The following is a 14,191-nucleotide window of genomic DNA, read 5'->3' as shown; positions in this document are numbered from 1 at the left end:
GCCCTTGTTCTTATCCTGCAGCGCTGAGGGAAAGAACAGAACAGAACAGAACAGAACAGAACAGAACAGAACAGAGGAAGAAAATTCTCAATCACCCATGATTTAATCATCTTAAGGAAGATTCCTAGCAAAAGGATAGCATTGTTCAAAAGCTTTAACTATTGGACTTACTGGTAAAGCATATCAAAACATGGTTTCCTTTGAAACCTAAAGTTTAGTCTTCTCCCAAACCTTGCCACGACCCTATCAGTTTTCTTCTGTGAGATGTTTTTCTTGTTATGGTTCTTATTAAAATAAGCCAAAAGCTTGACTGTGTTAGATTACAGATTTAACTCTGGAGGCTTTACATGGGTTGGGCTCAGGTACGGTTTTATATTTCCAAACCCTTAGCTTGTCCAAAGTAGGCACTCAAAGGTCACTGCACATCCATGGTTTTACCCAGCTCTGGACCCCTTATGCTACAATACTGATCTTCCAGGCAAGACGTGCCTACTGCAGAAATTGGCATACGCACTATAGGATAAGTTGCCACTTTCTGATTGACTTTGAAGCCTGCACCACAGGAGGGAATTTTATGCCTGATAAGGGGAGGCCATAGATCCTTGGGTATAACCTGCTATTTTTTTTATGTGACTAAATCATTGCCTCCTAAATATTAGTGTTTATAGCTATAGATCTGGCCTGCTCGCAACCTTGGTCAGAGGAGCTTCTCTTTGCAGTGGGCAGTAGTCAGTTCAGAGACTCCTAACTAACTGGTCACAGCTCTGAGAAGAGATGGAGTGAACGGCCCTAAATCTAAATGACATAATCCTCAACCCCACTCCCAATTAGGCCTAAGGACCATCTTAGAAGAGTAGGACGCAAGCACGTAGAAGCTGGAGGATGGAGAGGAGTGCTAGTAAATAATGTCTTCTGTGCACAGGGCAGCTATACTCACGGACAAAATCAAGCCACCCAAATCCCCACACTGGGTGGGAGAGATGACCCCCAGGCTCTTCTCCCTACGGAGATGTCATTGGTAGTTGATAGCTTTCCAAGGAGAGAACCACTCCTCTTTGAGGGTGTGGCCTCTAGTAGGTTTTTCCTGGTCTGGTGAACGTTCCCACACTCATGCACATATGGGCACTAATAAAAAAAAGACCATTTGAAATTAGGAGGGGAGGTGTTGGGGGAACATATGGGGAGGGTTGGAGGAGGCAAATGGGACTGTATAGGATTGTAGTTTATTATATATATATATATATATTAAATATAATATATAACAAATATAGATAATATAATATATAATACATTGTATATAACATATAAAACAATATATAATATAATAAATGTAATATATGTTATGTGTATATATATAAACTTCTCAAAGAAAAACAATTTTAAAAAGCCTGGTGGTGTGGCACAGATCTACAATGCCAGCATTTGGGAGGTGTAAGCAGGCAAATATCTGTGATTTCAAGGCCAGTTTAGTCTACACGGAAAGTTTCCACCCCATCCAGGGCTAAACAGTGAGACCCTGTTGCAAGAAAATTGAAAAAGCATTGTTTACTACAGCAGATCTGAATTTGAGTACTGGGGTTCTAGGTAGATGATACGGATTCTAGTCTTAGTTCTTCCAATAAATTAATTAGATGAACTCTATTTATCTACCCTGTTCATTCTTTTTTGTTTTTCACTCTGTTCATTCTTACAAAACAACAACAACAACAACAACAACAAACGAAGATAGAACATTTCTTCTAGTTGTGGCTTTGGAGACATTGAGAGCTTAGCTGGAAGTTGAGCCTTCACTTTGTGTTTTGTTTTGTTTGTACACTTTTGAGAGCGTGTCCTGCCTTCAAACTTCCCATGCAGCCTAGGATGACCTTGAACTGATTGTCCTGCCTCCGACCCCTAAGTGTTGGGATTACAAGTATGTGTCACCTTGAGTTTTCACTTGGTAATGATTCAACGGGAAATAATACTGACAGCTAACGGCAATATAGATTTTCCTGTATTGGATTAAATTGGCTGCTGCAAGCATCACTATATTTGATCACTATTCCTATTGCCACCGCAGGGTGAGACTGGAAAAACTATGCAACCTTTTTGTGACTCTGTGTTTTAACGAGTGAAAATAAATAATGATACATCCTTCATGGGCTCTTGTGAGTATTAAATGCAATGAATAAAGTAGTTAGAACAGTGCCTGGCATATAGGAGGCTTAAATTTGTGGTCTGATGCTGTTAGTGTTATATTTCTACTATTGTGCTATGGGCAAGATGTTCAGGATAAACAATTTGTTCTAAAGACAAAAGCAAAACCAAGGTAGGCAATCTGCAAACAATGAAACCAAATGGAGCATTGCTTTTGCCAAAAGCAACCGACACGCCCAGCATTTGCTTTGGGCCCGCCCAGTCCTCATTAAATATGGCTGCAAGCCTGGCTACCCTATTGCGGTTGCGCATGTTGAAACTCCTCCCAGCAGCTGCTTCTTGGTGGCGCTTTCCACCGGGTTGGGCCAAGGTACCTGGAGAGGCTCCTCCGTGGCGCGCATGCGCAGACTCCGTCTGGGCAGAGCTGATCCTCAGAGGCGCCTGTCACATGAGCCGCGCTCCCGCTCGGCTCCCCCTCCTCCCGGCTGGGCTGTGTGAATGAAGCTCAGCGGGTTACGTGGGGCGCCAGCTCTACTCGCTGTGTGGAACGCCAGAGCCGACTGAGTGCGCTGCCTAACGCCAGTGGACACGGGCTCTGCCGCTCCGGACCTCGGTGACAGGTAAAGGCAAATGGGTTTCCCTTCCCCAACAGGTCCTTCCCCGGCCGCCAGCCGCCGGCCCACCCGAGGAGCCCCCTGGCACAGCCAGCTGGGGAGAGCGATCGCCTGCCACCGCGGTCTCCGGAGCTGGCGTTCCCTGTCTAGCCACCACTGAGGGAGGTGGACCAGCTGGTTCTAGCCAGAGTGGGGCGGCATCTTCCCGGGAGCCCAGCCCTGTTCTCAGAGCAGGGTCCCCCCCAGGCTGCCGAACGAAGTTTCCTTGTCAAGCGGCGCCAAGCCCGCCCAGCTTTGAAATCGGGGAGCTTGGCTGCCCGCGGAGCCTCTCCAGAGGACTGGGTTGGGGCGGCATTCGCTGGGAAAGCGCAGCCGAGGCCGGGTTCTGCTCGCTCTTGCTTTGGACCTGCCACAGGTTTCGCGTGGGTCTTAGAGAAGTCCAGTCCAGACGGTCTAGGCGAAGAAGTTGGTATGCATTTTCCCCTTTGCCGCCCAGCGCGCAGGGCTGCTGCTTCCAGCCTTTGGAGCCCTGAGCTCCAGCGCCTTTACCAGTAATGGAAAGAAAGCTTTAGCTTAACTTTGACGTACTTTTTTTTTTTAACCTTTATGAACGTTTCAGAACAAATCAGTTGCCTGGAGTTGGACGTGTGTCCGTGTGATAACATCAGTGGGAGCTACACCGAGTAAATGAGGGGAACCCAGAAGTTGAAGCATTAAAAACCAGTAAGACTCCTCTTTGTACATATTTCATAAATGTATTAGTAAATTCTCGGGTTGAATTTCAGTGCTGTTAAATTTCCCCTTGCTCCAGGACGCGCTTCTTAACTCTAAGCAAACTGGCGGCGGCGGGGGTGGGGCGGGGGGGGGGGAGGAGGCACAAACTTAAAATAAACCATGCCATGTTCCAGATCGTAGCACTTTTTTCCTGGTGAATTCATCCTCGGAGTTTAAGTTTCTTAAGCTCTCTTTTTCTTGGACTTCAGGAGCCTTTCCTCATCCAAAGCCCAGTCTTTGTTGGCGCTTTTTTTTTTTGACTGGCGCACACACGAACCTTTTTGTTCCTTAAAGAAAAAGAGGTCATTAAAGAGGGCCAACATGATTCTCAAACTAGTATTAGCCTTCAGCGTTTTGTGCTTCAGCTTTTCCACTTCAGAGTTGCAGATGCTGGTTATTTAAAAGCAATGGAAGTAGAAATTCACCTCGATATATACACTAGGCCAAAAAGGTGAGGGCTTTTCTGGGGAAAAAAAAATGCAGCTTAGCTTTTATGCTCAATAAGGAAAATAAATCATTAAAAGATTTGTTTAAATGGACAAAGTGTTTACTATGTTAAACTTCCAAACCAAATTAAGACCAGTCATTTCCCCCTTTAGTTTTCCCTTTGAGTTTTAGCACCTTTTATATACTTGGAAACAGTATTGTCTTAAGGCTGAATTTAAAGATTAAGAATTTATTAGTACTGTGTTTGTGTGTGCGTGGTGTGTGTGTGTGTGTGTGTGTGTGTGTGTGTGTGTGCGTGCAGCATTCTGCAGTCAGTTCTTTCTTCCCATCTTTACTTGGACTCCAGGGATGAACTCAGGCTTGGGTACCAAGCTCTTCCTAACTGATGAGCCAGAACTGCATTTGAAAATTTATCACTGAGGGGTAGCTAAATTACTTTGTGTTCATATTGGCTACTATTCTAGCTTGATATTTTTCTTTGTCCTTGATTCGTTCCCTCATTATACTAACAATATAATATGTTCACTCTAGGAATTTTGCAAAGCAAGGAAAGTACAAGATAAAGTGGAAAGGCAGACCCACCTCCCAAAGGGTAGCATCTCTTCTTACTTTTTATTATGCTCCTTTTCTTTCTTTCTTTCTTTCTTGTATGCAAGACTTATTTTAATACTTCATTTTGGAGAATTTGCTCTCTTTTCTACTGATGTCTTCACGGAACACTGAATACTTTATGAGCATTAGAAGAATTTATTCACCAGAGTGTAGCACTTTAAGATAGGAAACACAATGGTTATCTCAATTTATCTCAATCAAGCAGTACCTCATCCTTTGATGAGTGTCCAACCCTATTTACTGAAGCCCCAGTGATTCATACAGAGTCCTCCAGCAGTGATTGACAACGTCAACTGACAACGTGAACTGATGTTAGATCTCCGCTGTTTCACCAGCAATACCTCGCTGCTGCGTAGGGGGGGAAACTGGACACTGACCCTGCCTGTGTATTGCCGTCTTTGAAAGAGAGGTTCAGAGAGGGGCAGGCGGTCCTTTTCAAGATTTTGAAATTCTTGGTTTTCTTTCTAGATTCTCATTTTTCTGTTTCCATTTTCAGGTTTGGGGGCCTTAGACCCTTGCAGAAAGCAGAACCATACAGTTGCATTTCCATCTACACCCTCCTTTAAGTCCCCCTTCAAAACTGGGGGACCTCTGCAAAGCTCTGAGCCTGTGACCCCAGCGTGGGAGAAGATAGGTACAAGATGGCCATGTGGCAGGGTAAGAAATTAGCACTTATTTCTCTAACTGGTTTTTCCTCTGGCTGTCTTCCACCCCCACCCCATCCCTAGAGCCAGTGGCTGGCAGCCAGCTGTTTCTTTAATTTAACCCTTTCTTTGCAAGGACAATGCACACTCATTTAAGAGAAGCTGTTGTCAGCTGGAAGGTTCAAATGCGTCTCAAGTGGTCGTTAGTGGGGAATTAGACAAATGCTATACGAGCAGCATTGAAAAGAACGTCCTTCTCTTAAACATGCATTCCTGGGGATCATATTATGGAGATGGTATTTCTTCCCTATTTGCGGTTCTCATTTATCTCGAGCAAATTTGTATTGTAAGATTCTCACGAAAGTAAAGGAGACATTCTTTGTTGCCTCTCAAGCTTCCTCTCCTCAATGAAGACTTTCCTGGGGGTTTTGACAATTGCAAGGCTCATTGAATATTAGGCTTATATTTTGGTGCTAGAAGGAAAATGCTCATTTTAATATTATAAAATACCCGAGAGTCAAGTTCAACAACGTTTTGGCTGATAAATTACATCTCTTGTTGTGGGCTTCTGTCTTCTGCAAAGTTGTTATTTTTAGTGAGGTTGCGAATCACTTTTCAGAACGGTTTCATAATTTTCACTGGACTCGTATAATCACCAGAGAAGAAATGTGGGTTTAAGGAATGATTGACAGCAGCTGGGCCTGGTGGCACACACCTGTAATCCTAGCATTCAGGCGGCAGAGGCAGGTGGATCGCTGTGAGTTCGAGGCCAGCCTGGTCTACAAAGTGAGTCCAGGACAGCCAGGGGTACACAGAGAAACCCTGTCTTGGAAAAAACAAAACAACAACAATAACAATAACAACAAAACAAAACAAAACAAAAAACAAACAAAAAAAAAAGAAAAAAGAAATTATTGACATACAAGAAGTTCAAGGCTACTTACACGGAATAGAGTAAAATAGCTTCAATATCTGTGAACATTCAAAAGCTAGATTTGTCTGTGGGTTTAATGAGTCTTTTAAAAATGTTCTATTGTGTTTATGATTTAAACCATGCACATATATGAATGTAACAAACAGTTTTGATAGACATGGATTGTCGATTTAAAGATATTCTTTGAAATGGGATTTGGCTTGCATGCTGGCTTTGATGAGTATTTATCATGAACAATTTAGGGCTGGTGAGATGGCTCAGTGGGTAAAGGTGCTTGCCACCAAGCCAGACAACGTGATTAGTGTCCCTGAAATCTGCATGATGGAAGGAGAAAACAGACTCTCATAATTGTCCTCTGACCCCCACATGTATGTCATGTCTTGTGTGCATTTATAAGTGTGTGCTTGCATGCATGTGCCTCTGTGTGTGTGTGTGTGTGTGTGTGTGTACGCGCGCACGCGCATATGCAGTTAAATCCTAAGAACGTCTTTTCATTCAACAAACAGAATAGAGGCAAGAGTAAAACGTAGAAGCTTGGGGCGGGGTTCATGATCTGGGAAAGACAAGAGTTATGAATAAACTGTATCACATTAAGTAGGTTAGTACCATAGGGAGAGGTGGAAAATGAGATGCAAGGCTAGAGGAAAAGCATGGTGAGCTTTGAGGTTTTTTGAGCTGCTCTAAAAATGAGTAGGAGTTGGCCATATGGATGCAGAGAGAGCTGCATTCTAGGCAGACCGAGCAGCCCTGTTCAGGAACTTTCCAGCTAGCTTTGTTTGTCTGGTGTGAGATGAAGCAAGGAAAGTAGTTGGAGACTGCAAAAAGAAAGAACTTTCTGCGTTCTAGGAAGGCTTTTACACTTTATCCTGCAGACAGAAATTCCACGCAGGCAAGTACCAGAAGAAGCACAGTTGGTTTTTAGAAAGATTACTTTGGCAGCACTGCTGAGAGGAGCTGCTGCTCGAGACAGTAAAAGCCTGGACGCACTGAGAAGTTTTCTGAAAGAGTGTTTTAGGGGAAAGATAGTGAGGGTCCGAGAAGCAAAGCAAAGGGTTGTGGGGGGTGGGAAGAATATGGTGAGTTCCAGAAATGCTTTGTGACTGGACTTTGAGGGCTGACTCCGGACTGACTTGGGCATGGGAGCTAGAACTGCGGTTGGCTCTCTGAGACGGGAAACGTGAGAGGTGGCTCAAGGGGATGATGGAAAGCTAGCGCACTAAACTTTTGACCTGCTTGTTCCTTTTGATTCCTTTGGGCTGTCAAGTTGACGTTTCAAAGGCGTTTTTTGAGAATGTATCGAGCCTGGAGTGTGTGCTGGTGGGGATCTGTTTTGGCTCCTGGTGATGCATATAAAGTTTGTACAATTGTGCTGATGTCTTTAGTTGTTAATGATGTATTATTTGACTGTAAACTATCTTAATGTTTAATGGTTAAAAATAAATAAATAAATAAATAAATAAATAAATAAATAAAGAAAATGTCATATTTTCTTAGTACCATATCTTACGAGCTGAGGCTGTGAAATGTGATCTGCTCAGCTTCCCGTCGACTGAAACCTCATGGTTTGGTTACTTGTTAAGAGGGAAGGGTTCTACCTAATTAAGCACGTAGGATTGGCCCACTTTAGTGGCTGGTTTCATCAACTTTTGGAGGGAAAATGGTAGTTCCAAAGTTAGCCGCGTGAGTCTGGATTGAAGTCTTGGATTTATAACTTGATAGCTGTGAGGCGTTGGGCAGTTGACTTGAGCCTTCTGTGACTGATTGAGTGTCCTCCATTGTAAAATGAGGATGAGAATAGAACTTACTACATAAGCTTGGGAAGATGCATTGAGTTATATGCAGAGCACTTTAACTTAATACCGTATAAGTGTGTACCTATATTATAATCATGAGACGCAATATAATTTAGTGTGTCAAAATATTCATACTTTAGTAGTAGCTATTTATTATTACTACTATGATGCCTGCTGCTGCTGCTGTTACTACTACTACTAACACCCCTATCACTATTGTTTTCCTTTGGTTTGGATGGGACTGGAGCCCACTCTGTAGAGGTAATTTCATGGTGTCTCTGGAAACCCTGCCATGTGATAGGCTGTTTGGCTCTTCAACCAGAGGTTTAGATCTGAAGGGATTCTGAGGAAACGTAGGGATCTGTGCTAGAGTCCAGCTTGCCCAAGGTCAGAGAGCTATTAGTTGATCCTGGTGACAGGACTGGAAGCCCGTCTCTGGATTCTCTATTCTGTTCTTCTTTTCGTGGGTCCACAGATGAGGCAATGTGTGGGCCTGTCTTCGGCTCAAGAAAGCGCTTGCATCACTTTCTGGAGAGTTTTTTGGATGCAACTGGTTGGGAAAATTTAAGAGCTAAACATTTCAAATCTTAGCCGGGCAGTGGTGGTGCACGCCTTTAATCCCAGCACTTGGGGAGACAGAGGCAGGTGGATCGCTGTGAGTTCGAGGCCAGCCTGGTCTACAAAGCGAGTCCAGGACAGCCAAGGCTACACAGAGAGACACTGTCTTAAAAAACAAACAAACAAACAAACAAAAAAAACAAGAAACCAAAACCAAACCAAATCAAAACAAACCAAATCAAAAAACCCCAAACCAAACCAAACCAAAACAACCCCCCCAAAACAAGCACCACCACCAACAACAAACAAACAAAAAAGCAACAACAACAACAAAACAAAACCACCAAAAATCTTTTTGGTTTCTTGAGTCATTGCTGTCGTCATGTCCTTCTAGTCCTTCATGGATCATCTGATCAGAAGTTAGATAACTTTTGGACGTGGCCAACTTTATGTATTTATTTATTGGTTTTTTCGAGACAGGGTCTCTCTGTGTAGCTCTAGTGGTCCTGGACTCACTTTGTAGACCAGATTGGTCTCAGCTCACAGCAGTCTGCCTGCCTCTGCCTCCCAAGTGCTGGGATTAAAGGCGTGCGCCACCACGCCTGGCCAACATTATTATTTTGACCTCACTCAATGGAACACTCTAATGCACAGTCTGGCTGCATTAAACTGAAGGTCAGTAGGTTTTGGTGTAATGATTTAGAAAATAGTAAAGAGGAGACTAGCTGGTTTGAAGTTGTAAGGAGACTTATGTTAGTTATTTATAACTAGTGTTTACTGAACCCAAGTCATATGCTGGCCACTCTGCAGTGGTCTAGGAAAACAGCAATAGATTCTGGCCTCCTGGAATTTACTAACTAGGATAAAGGACACATTTCAAATCAATAATATAGTTTATTTCACAAATGTGCTAAAGTGACTTGGAAAAGAATTATATCTACGTAATATTGAAAGAGTTAAAACAGTTTCTAGTACTAAAGGAGGGAGACTATAAAATTTCTGGGCTTTAAAACATATTTCTGTCCAGGTCTCCCCTTCCCCCATTGGAATTCAGTCTTGAGACCCCAGCATTTAAAGGACCCTTGTGAGCAGTTCTGATGTGTAATCACATCGGAGAACTGCTGCACTAAAGAAAAAAAAGGCAAAGAGAGTGAAATGATAAAAGAGCCAAAAAAATTTGAGGGAATGATATAATCTCGAGGTAGACATTTCTATGCATAATAGCAAAGGTAGACTTAATAAAGAAAAAGATTCGTATCATTAATTATGTAACAATATAAAACTTCTGCACAAGCCATAAATAAAGTTAATGAGAAACCTAGGGGGAACTGCAGGAAGGTTCATTGTATTAAACACAGAAAGAAGAAAACTGTGGATATTCTACTGGAAAAGTGTGCAATGGATGAGGGAAATACACAAAGCAAAAACACGTAGAAGGAGAAATTCAACTGACCAGTAAACATGAAAAAAAAAATGTACTATCTCAGTAGTTGTGAAAGGGGATTTAGAATGGCATGCAGTTTTCTCCAGTATAGTTTTGCAAAGATTAAAAAGGAACTCTGAGCTGGTGAGAACACAAGGAAGCTGCTGTTCTCACACACCTCCAGTGAGAATGTCAGTGTAGAAACACCGTACGAATGCGTTCACTTTGAATGAGTACTCATTTTTCTTTTTCTTTTAGTTTATTTTTATTTATTTATTTTTTGAGACAACGTTTCTCTGTGTAGCCCTGGCTGCCTGGTTGTCTTGGAACTCACTCTGCTAAACCAGGCTGGCCTTGAACTCAGCGATCTGCCTGCCTCTGCCTGGCAAGTAGTTATTATTTTTATGAGTTTATCCTAAGGAAAGAATTAAAAATGGTGCTCGGAGGATAAATGAATAAAAATATTAACTGTATCTCTGTATTGGGATAATTGGTGACATTTGCATTCTATTGCAGTCATATGATGGAATACTGTAGCTCCTAAAAGTGATAATGTGTCCTATTTATTGACTTAGAAAGTTACATGGGAAGAAAAGCAGATTTCAAATGATTAATAGTTAAAAGTCTGGCCTCTTGTGGTTCTTAGTATTTTTCTACTTCACCATCAGTAAGTATTGATTGATAAGATAGTAGCTAACCAAATAGTTCCCTACTCCTGTGTGTATTAGTATCACCTTGATTTTTTAAAAATTAAAATTGGGGTTGGAGAGATGTCTCAACAGTCAAAAGCACTCACTGCTCTTCCAGAGGACCTATGTTCGAGTTCCATTACCAACATGGTGGCTTATAACCCTCTGTAACTCCATCCCCAGGGGGATTTGACCTCTTCTGGTTTTTGAGGCCACTGCATGAATGTGGTGCACAGACATACATGCAGACAAAATAACCATACACATAAAATAAAATATTAGGAAATAACTTTCTCAAAGCCTCATTTGGGCCAATTAAATCTGATTTTCTCCAGGTGTGGTGGTCTATACCTTTAACCCTAGGATTTGAGAGGCAGAGACAGGCAGATCTCTATGAGTTCAAGGCCAGCCTGGTCTACCGTACTCACTTCCAGGGCAGTCAAGGCCACATAGTGAGCCAATATCTCAAAAAAAAAATCTGATTCTCTGGGAATGAGTGGAGATTAATTAGTATTTTTAAAGCCCCCTCCCATGATTTCAATGTACAACCAAGTTTGAGAATCACTAAGTAGTGGATGAAAGGATTAAATAGGAAAAAATAACTGTTTCATATGTGGATTCAATATAAAATAACTCTCATTGTTTGGATTTGAATTATTAATAGTGTGATCCCATTTTAATGTGTATGTTTGTGTCCATGTATGGGTAATACCAATAAAAGTCTGAAAGGAAAGCAAGGCATGGTGGTACACTACTTGGGAGGTTGAGGCAGGAGGACTGTCCTGATTTCCAAGATAGCCTGAGCTGCGTAGTTCCAAGCTAGACTGGGCTAGAGTGTTAGACACTATTTCAAAACAAGAAAAGTAGACAAGAATTGTCTGAAAGGATACATACAAAATTATTTAGTAGGTGTAGCTCATTGTAGAATGTATGTTCAGCATATGCAAGGTATTAGGTTCTATCCCCAGTACTGCAAAAACAATATTAAATAAAAGATACTAAGATGAACATGCCTGCAACCCTAGCACCCAGGAGGCTGAGGCAAGAGGATGACTGAGTTTGAGGCTAGCCTGGGCTACAGTGTGAAACCCTGACTGAAGCAAACAAAAAACAAAATACATTATAAATTTACTTTATTACATGGGTTACTTATTAATTTAAAAACTTAATTTCTGAAGGAAACGTGCGTGTGCACACGCGCACACCCACCCACCCACCCACACTCACACCCACACCCCTTTTACCTTAAGATATCTAGTACAAAAACTAGATATAGTTTCAGTAATGGGGGAATACAAATAAATTATGGCAGGTCTATATAGTGTAGCATGTAGACACTGAGAATGAAGACTAACGACGGTGTGATTTCAGTACTTGGGTGGTGAAGCAGGAGGAATAAGAGTTCTAGGCTATTCTAGACTACAAAGCAAGACTTGTCTAAAAAAAAAATCAAGACTAATGCTGTGGCAAATGTTTATGAGAGAGATGGACACTATAAGAAATGCTCCCAAGTATTTAAAATGGCTTTCTCCAAGTGGTACACTATGCTTACATTTTCTCCTTTTTTGACACGTTAGCTTATTTTTCAAATTTTATCCAACCAATGTGTATTACTTTTAAAAGCAGCAAACAAATGGTTTGGAAATGAGATTAAAAAAAAAAAGTCTGTGGAATTCCAAAGAATGCCTATAACAATTAGCACAGAATTTGAGTATCTGCTTCACTTATAAGAAGAGAAGTCAGGCCCCTGAGAGTTTGGTTAAAGCAGGCTTTTTGCTGTTAATACTTCCACAAGTACTCTTGATTTTTGGCTGCCTCTATAATTGATTTAAAAAAAGACAAAAACCAACCAACCAACCAACCAACCAAAAAACAACAACAACAACAAAACTCTACCACCAAACCCCGACAAAAACAAACAAACAAACAAACAAACAAACTTTGATGGGGTAGAAGTGGAGACAAAGTGGCCGTGGAAAACACAATGGAAAATTACATTGCATCTAATGACAGGTAACATAGTATGTCACTGCATGTGTGAAAAGAAAGCAGAGGAAGATTATAATAAAAAGCAGAGTTGCAATGACAAATCAGCCGGCTGACTTTGGATGCAAAGAAACCAGAAGTTTGGACCTTGTGGGTTTGTCTTTTCTTTGCCATCTTAGTGTATTTGTAAACACTCTAATGCGCCAGTGACTTGACTGACACATGGTAGGCCAAGATGGAGTGGTACAAAGCAGTTGATGAGTCGATTACGGAGGAGGAGGTTTGGTGTGAAGCCTGGGTAGCCTGGCTTACTAATTAGACCATTATTACCCCGAAAAATCCATCTGCTCCTGACTCTTGACCAAAATGTTAGCATCCTTTTAACTCTCCAGTAAGAATCAGGCTTTTATAGTTGTAGCGAGGAAGCAGAATCCACTCCATTTCCCCCTCTGTCTGGCACATTGCCTCCCTGTGGCAGGCACTTAAGAATTGAGGTCTTTGTCAATTAAAAAATACTAGGGGGGAGGGGAATAGGGTGAAAGTGGGAGAGAGAAAAAAAATACAAATAAGGTATAAATATAATACAAATAGTAAATAAAGGACTGTTGTCTCGCTTTATCAGTTCCCACAACTCCGCGGAGACAAGGATTGAAACAGAAGTAAAGAAAAACACCTTTTCAGAAATGCTGTTACAATCTAACTCTTCTTTCCTAAGCACAGCTGCAGAGGAAACTCAGGGCTTGTATCTGGTGTGACTGGATTTGAATGCAGCTTTGCCAGTTGGTGACTAAAAGTACCTGGACTTCAAAAGACTAAGTTGTCTCATTGTGGCTCAGATACAGTCTTAGGAGACAGTCGCTGGCCTTCTGTCCTGGCTCTGTCACTGTTAGCTTGTTGGCTTTGGGCAAGTTATTTACTCTCCCAGTGCCTCGCCTTCTTCACCTGGAAAATGGGGTCAGCAAAAACAGCTGCTAATTAGCCTATCAGTGTAACAATTGTTAAAGGGTTACTTAAAAGGATTGGATGAGTTAATGTACATTTACAGCCCTCTCACCATTGCTTGGATATTGTTCAGAAGTCACAAATGCTACTACTATGCAAAAGACATATATGATAATATTTATTTCATGTTGAGTTTAGATGTGATTGAGTTAGCCATGGAATTGCCAGTAGCATAAAACAATCAAGTAAGTTATCGAAGGGGCATTCTTAATATGGAAAGCGATCTCCCCTGTGATCTGGTGCCCATGTTTAATCTTGCAAAGGAAGAAGTTGAGCCCTAGTGAGATTGCCTAGGCCACACAGCTGGCGCATGGTACGTAGAGGCAGGGCCAGGTTCTTGGACTTCTGATAATGTTTTTTTTTGTGTGTGTGTGTCTATCTGTCTACTTATCCCTATAGTATTGTTCTGTCTGCCTTTGAAGTTCTGCTAATGTGTGTGTGTGTGTGTGTGTGTGTGTGTGTGTGTGTGTGTGTGTGTGTGTGTGATGCCATGCAAGTGCTCTACACTCGACCTCTGAGCTATAGCTCCAGAACTCCTTGTATTTTTCAATTTTACTTTTGAGGCAAGGTCTCATTAAG

At 41.9% G+C, this 14,191-nt stretch overlaps 1 protein-coding gene across 3 annotated transcripts in view; it reads left to right on the top strand.

The window, feature by feature from the left end:
* Positions 1-2,542: 2,542 nt before the first annotated feature.
* The window catches only part of CLCN5 (chloride voltage-gated channel 5), a 163,924-nt gene continuing 152,275 nt past the window's right edge, over positions 2,543-14,191 (top strand). For 2 of the 3 annotated variants that reach the window (XM_084790028.1, XM_084790026.1), the window contains exons 1-3: positions 2,543-2,756; positions 3,370-3,473; positions 5,080-5,240. In XM_084790028.1, coding sequence (XP_084646154.1) covers positions 5,225-5,240 — 16 coding nt within the window. In that variant the 5' untranslated portion in view covers positions 2,543-2,756; positions 3,370-3,473; positions 5,080-5,224. Of the gene's footprint in view, positions 2,757-3,369; positions 3,474-4,502; positions 4,564-5,079; positions 5,241-14,191 lie in introns of all 3 variants that reach the window. The other variant, XM_084790027.1, reaches the window with a different exon arrangement.

This window comes from Acomys minous (genome assembly GCF_964271855.1).
Source record: "Acomys minous genome assembly, chromosome: 7".
Taxonomy (NCBI): Eukaryota; Metazoa; Chordata; class Mammalia; order Rodentia; family Muridae; genus Acomys; species Acomys minous.
Note: the sequence above shows the minus strand (reverse complement) of the source record. Positions and strands in the feature narration are given on the sequence as shown.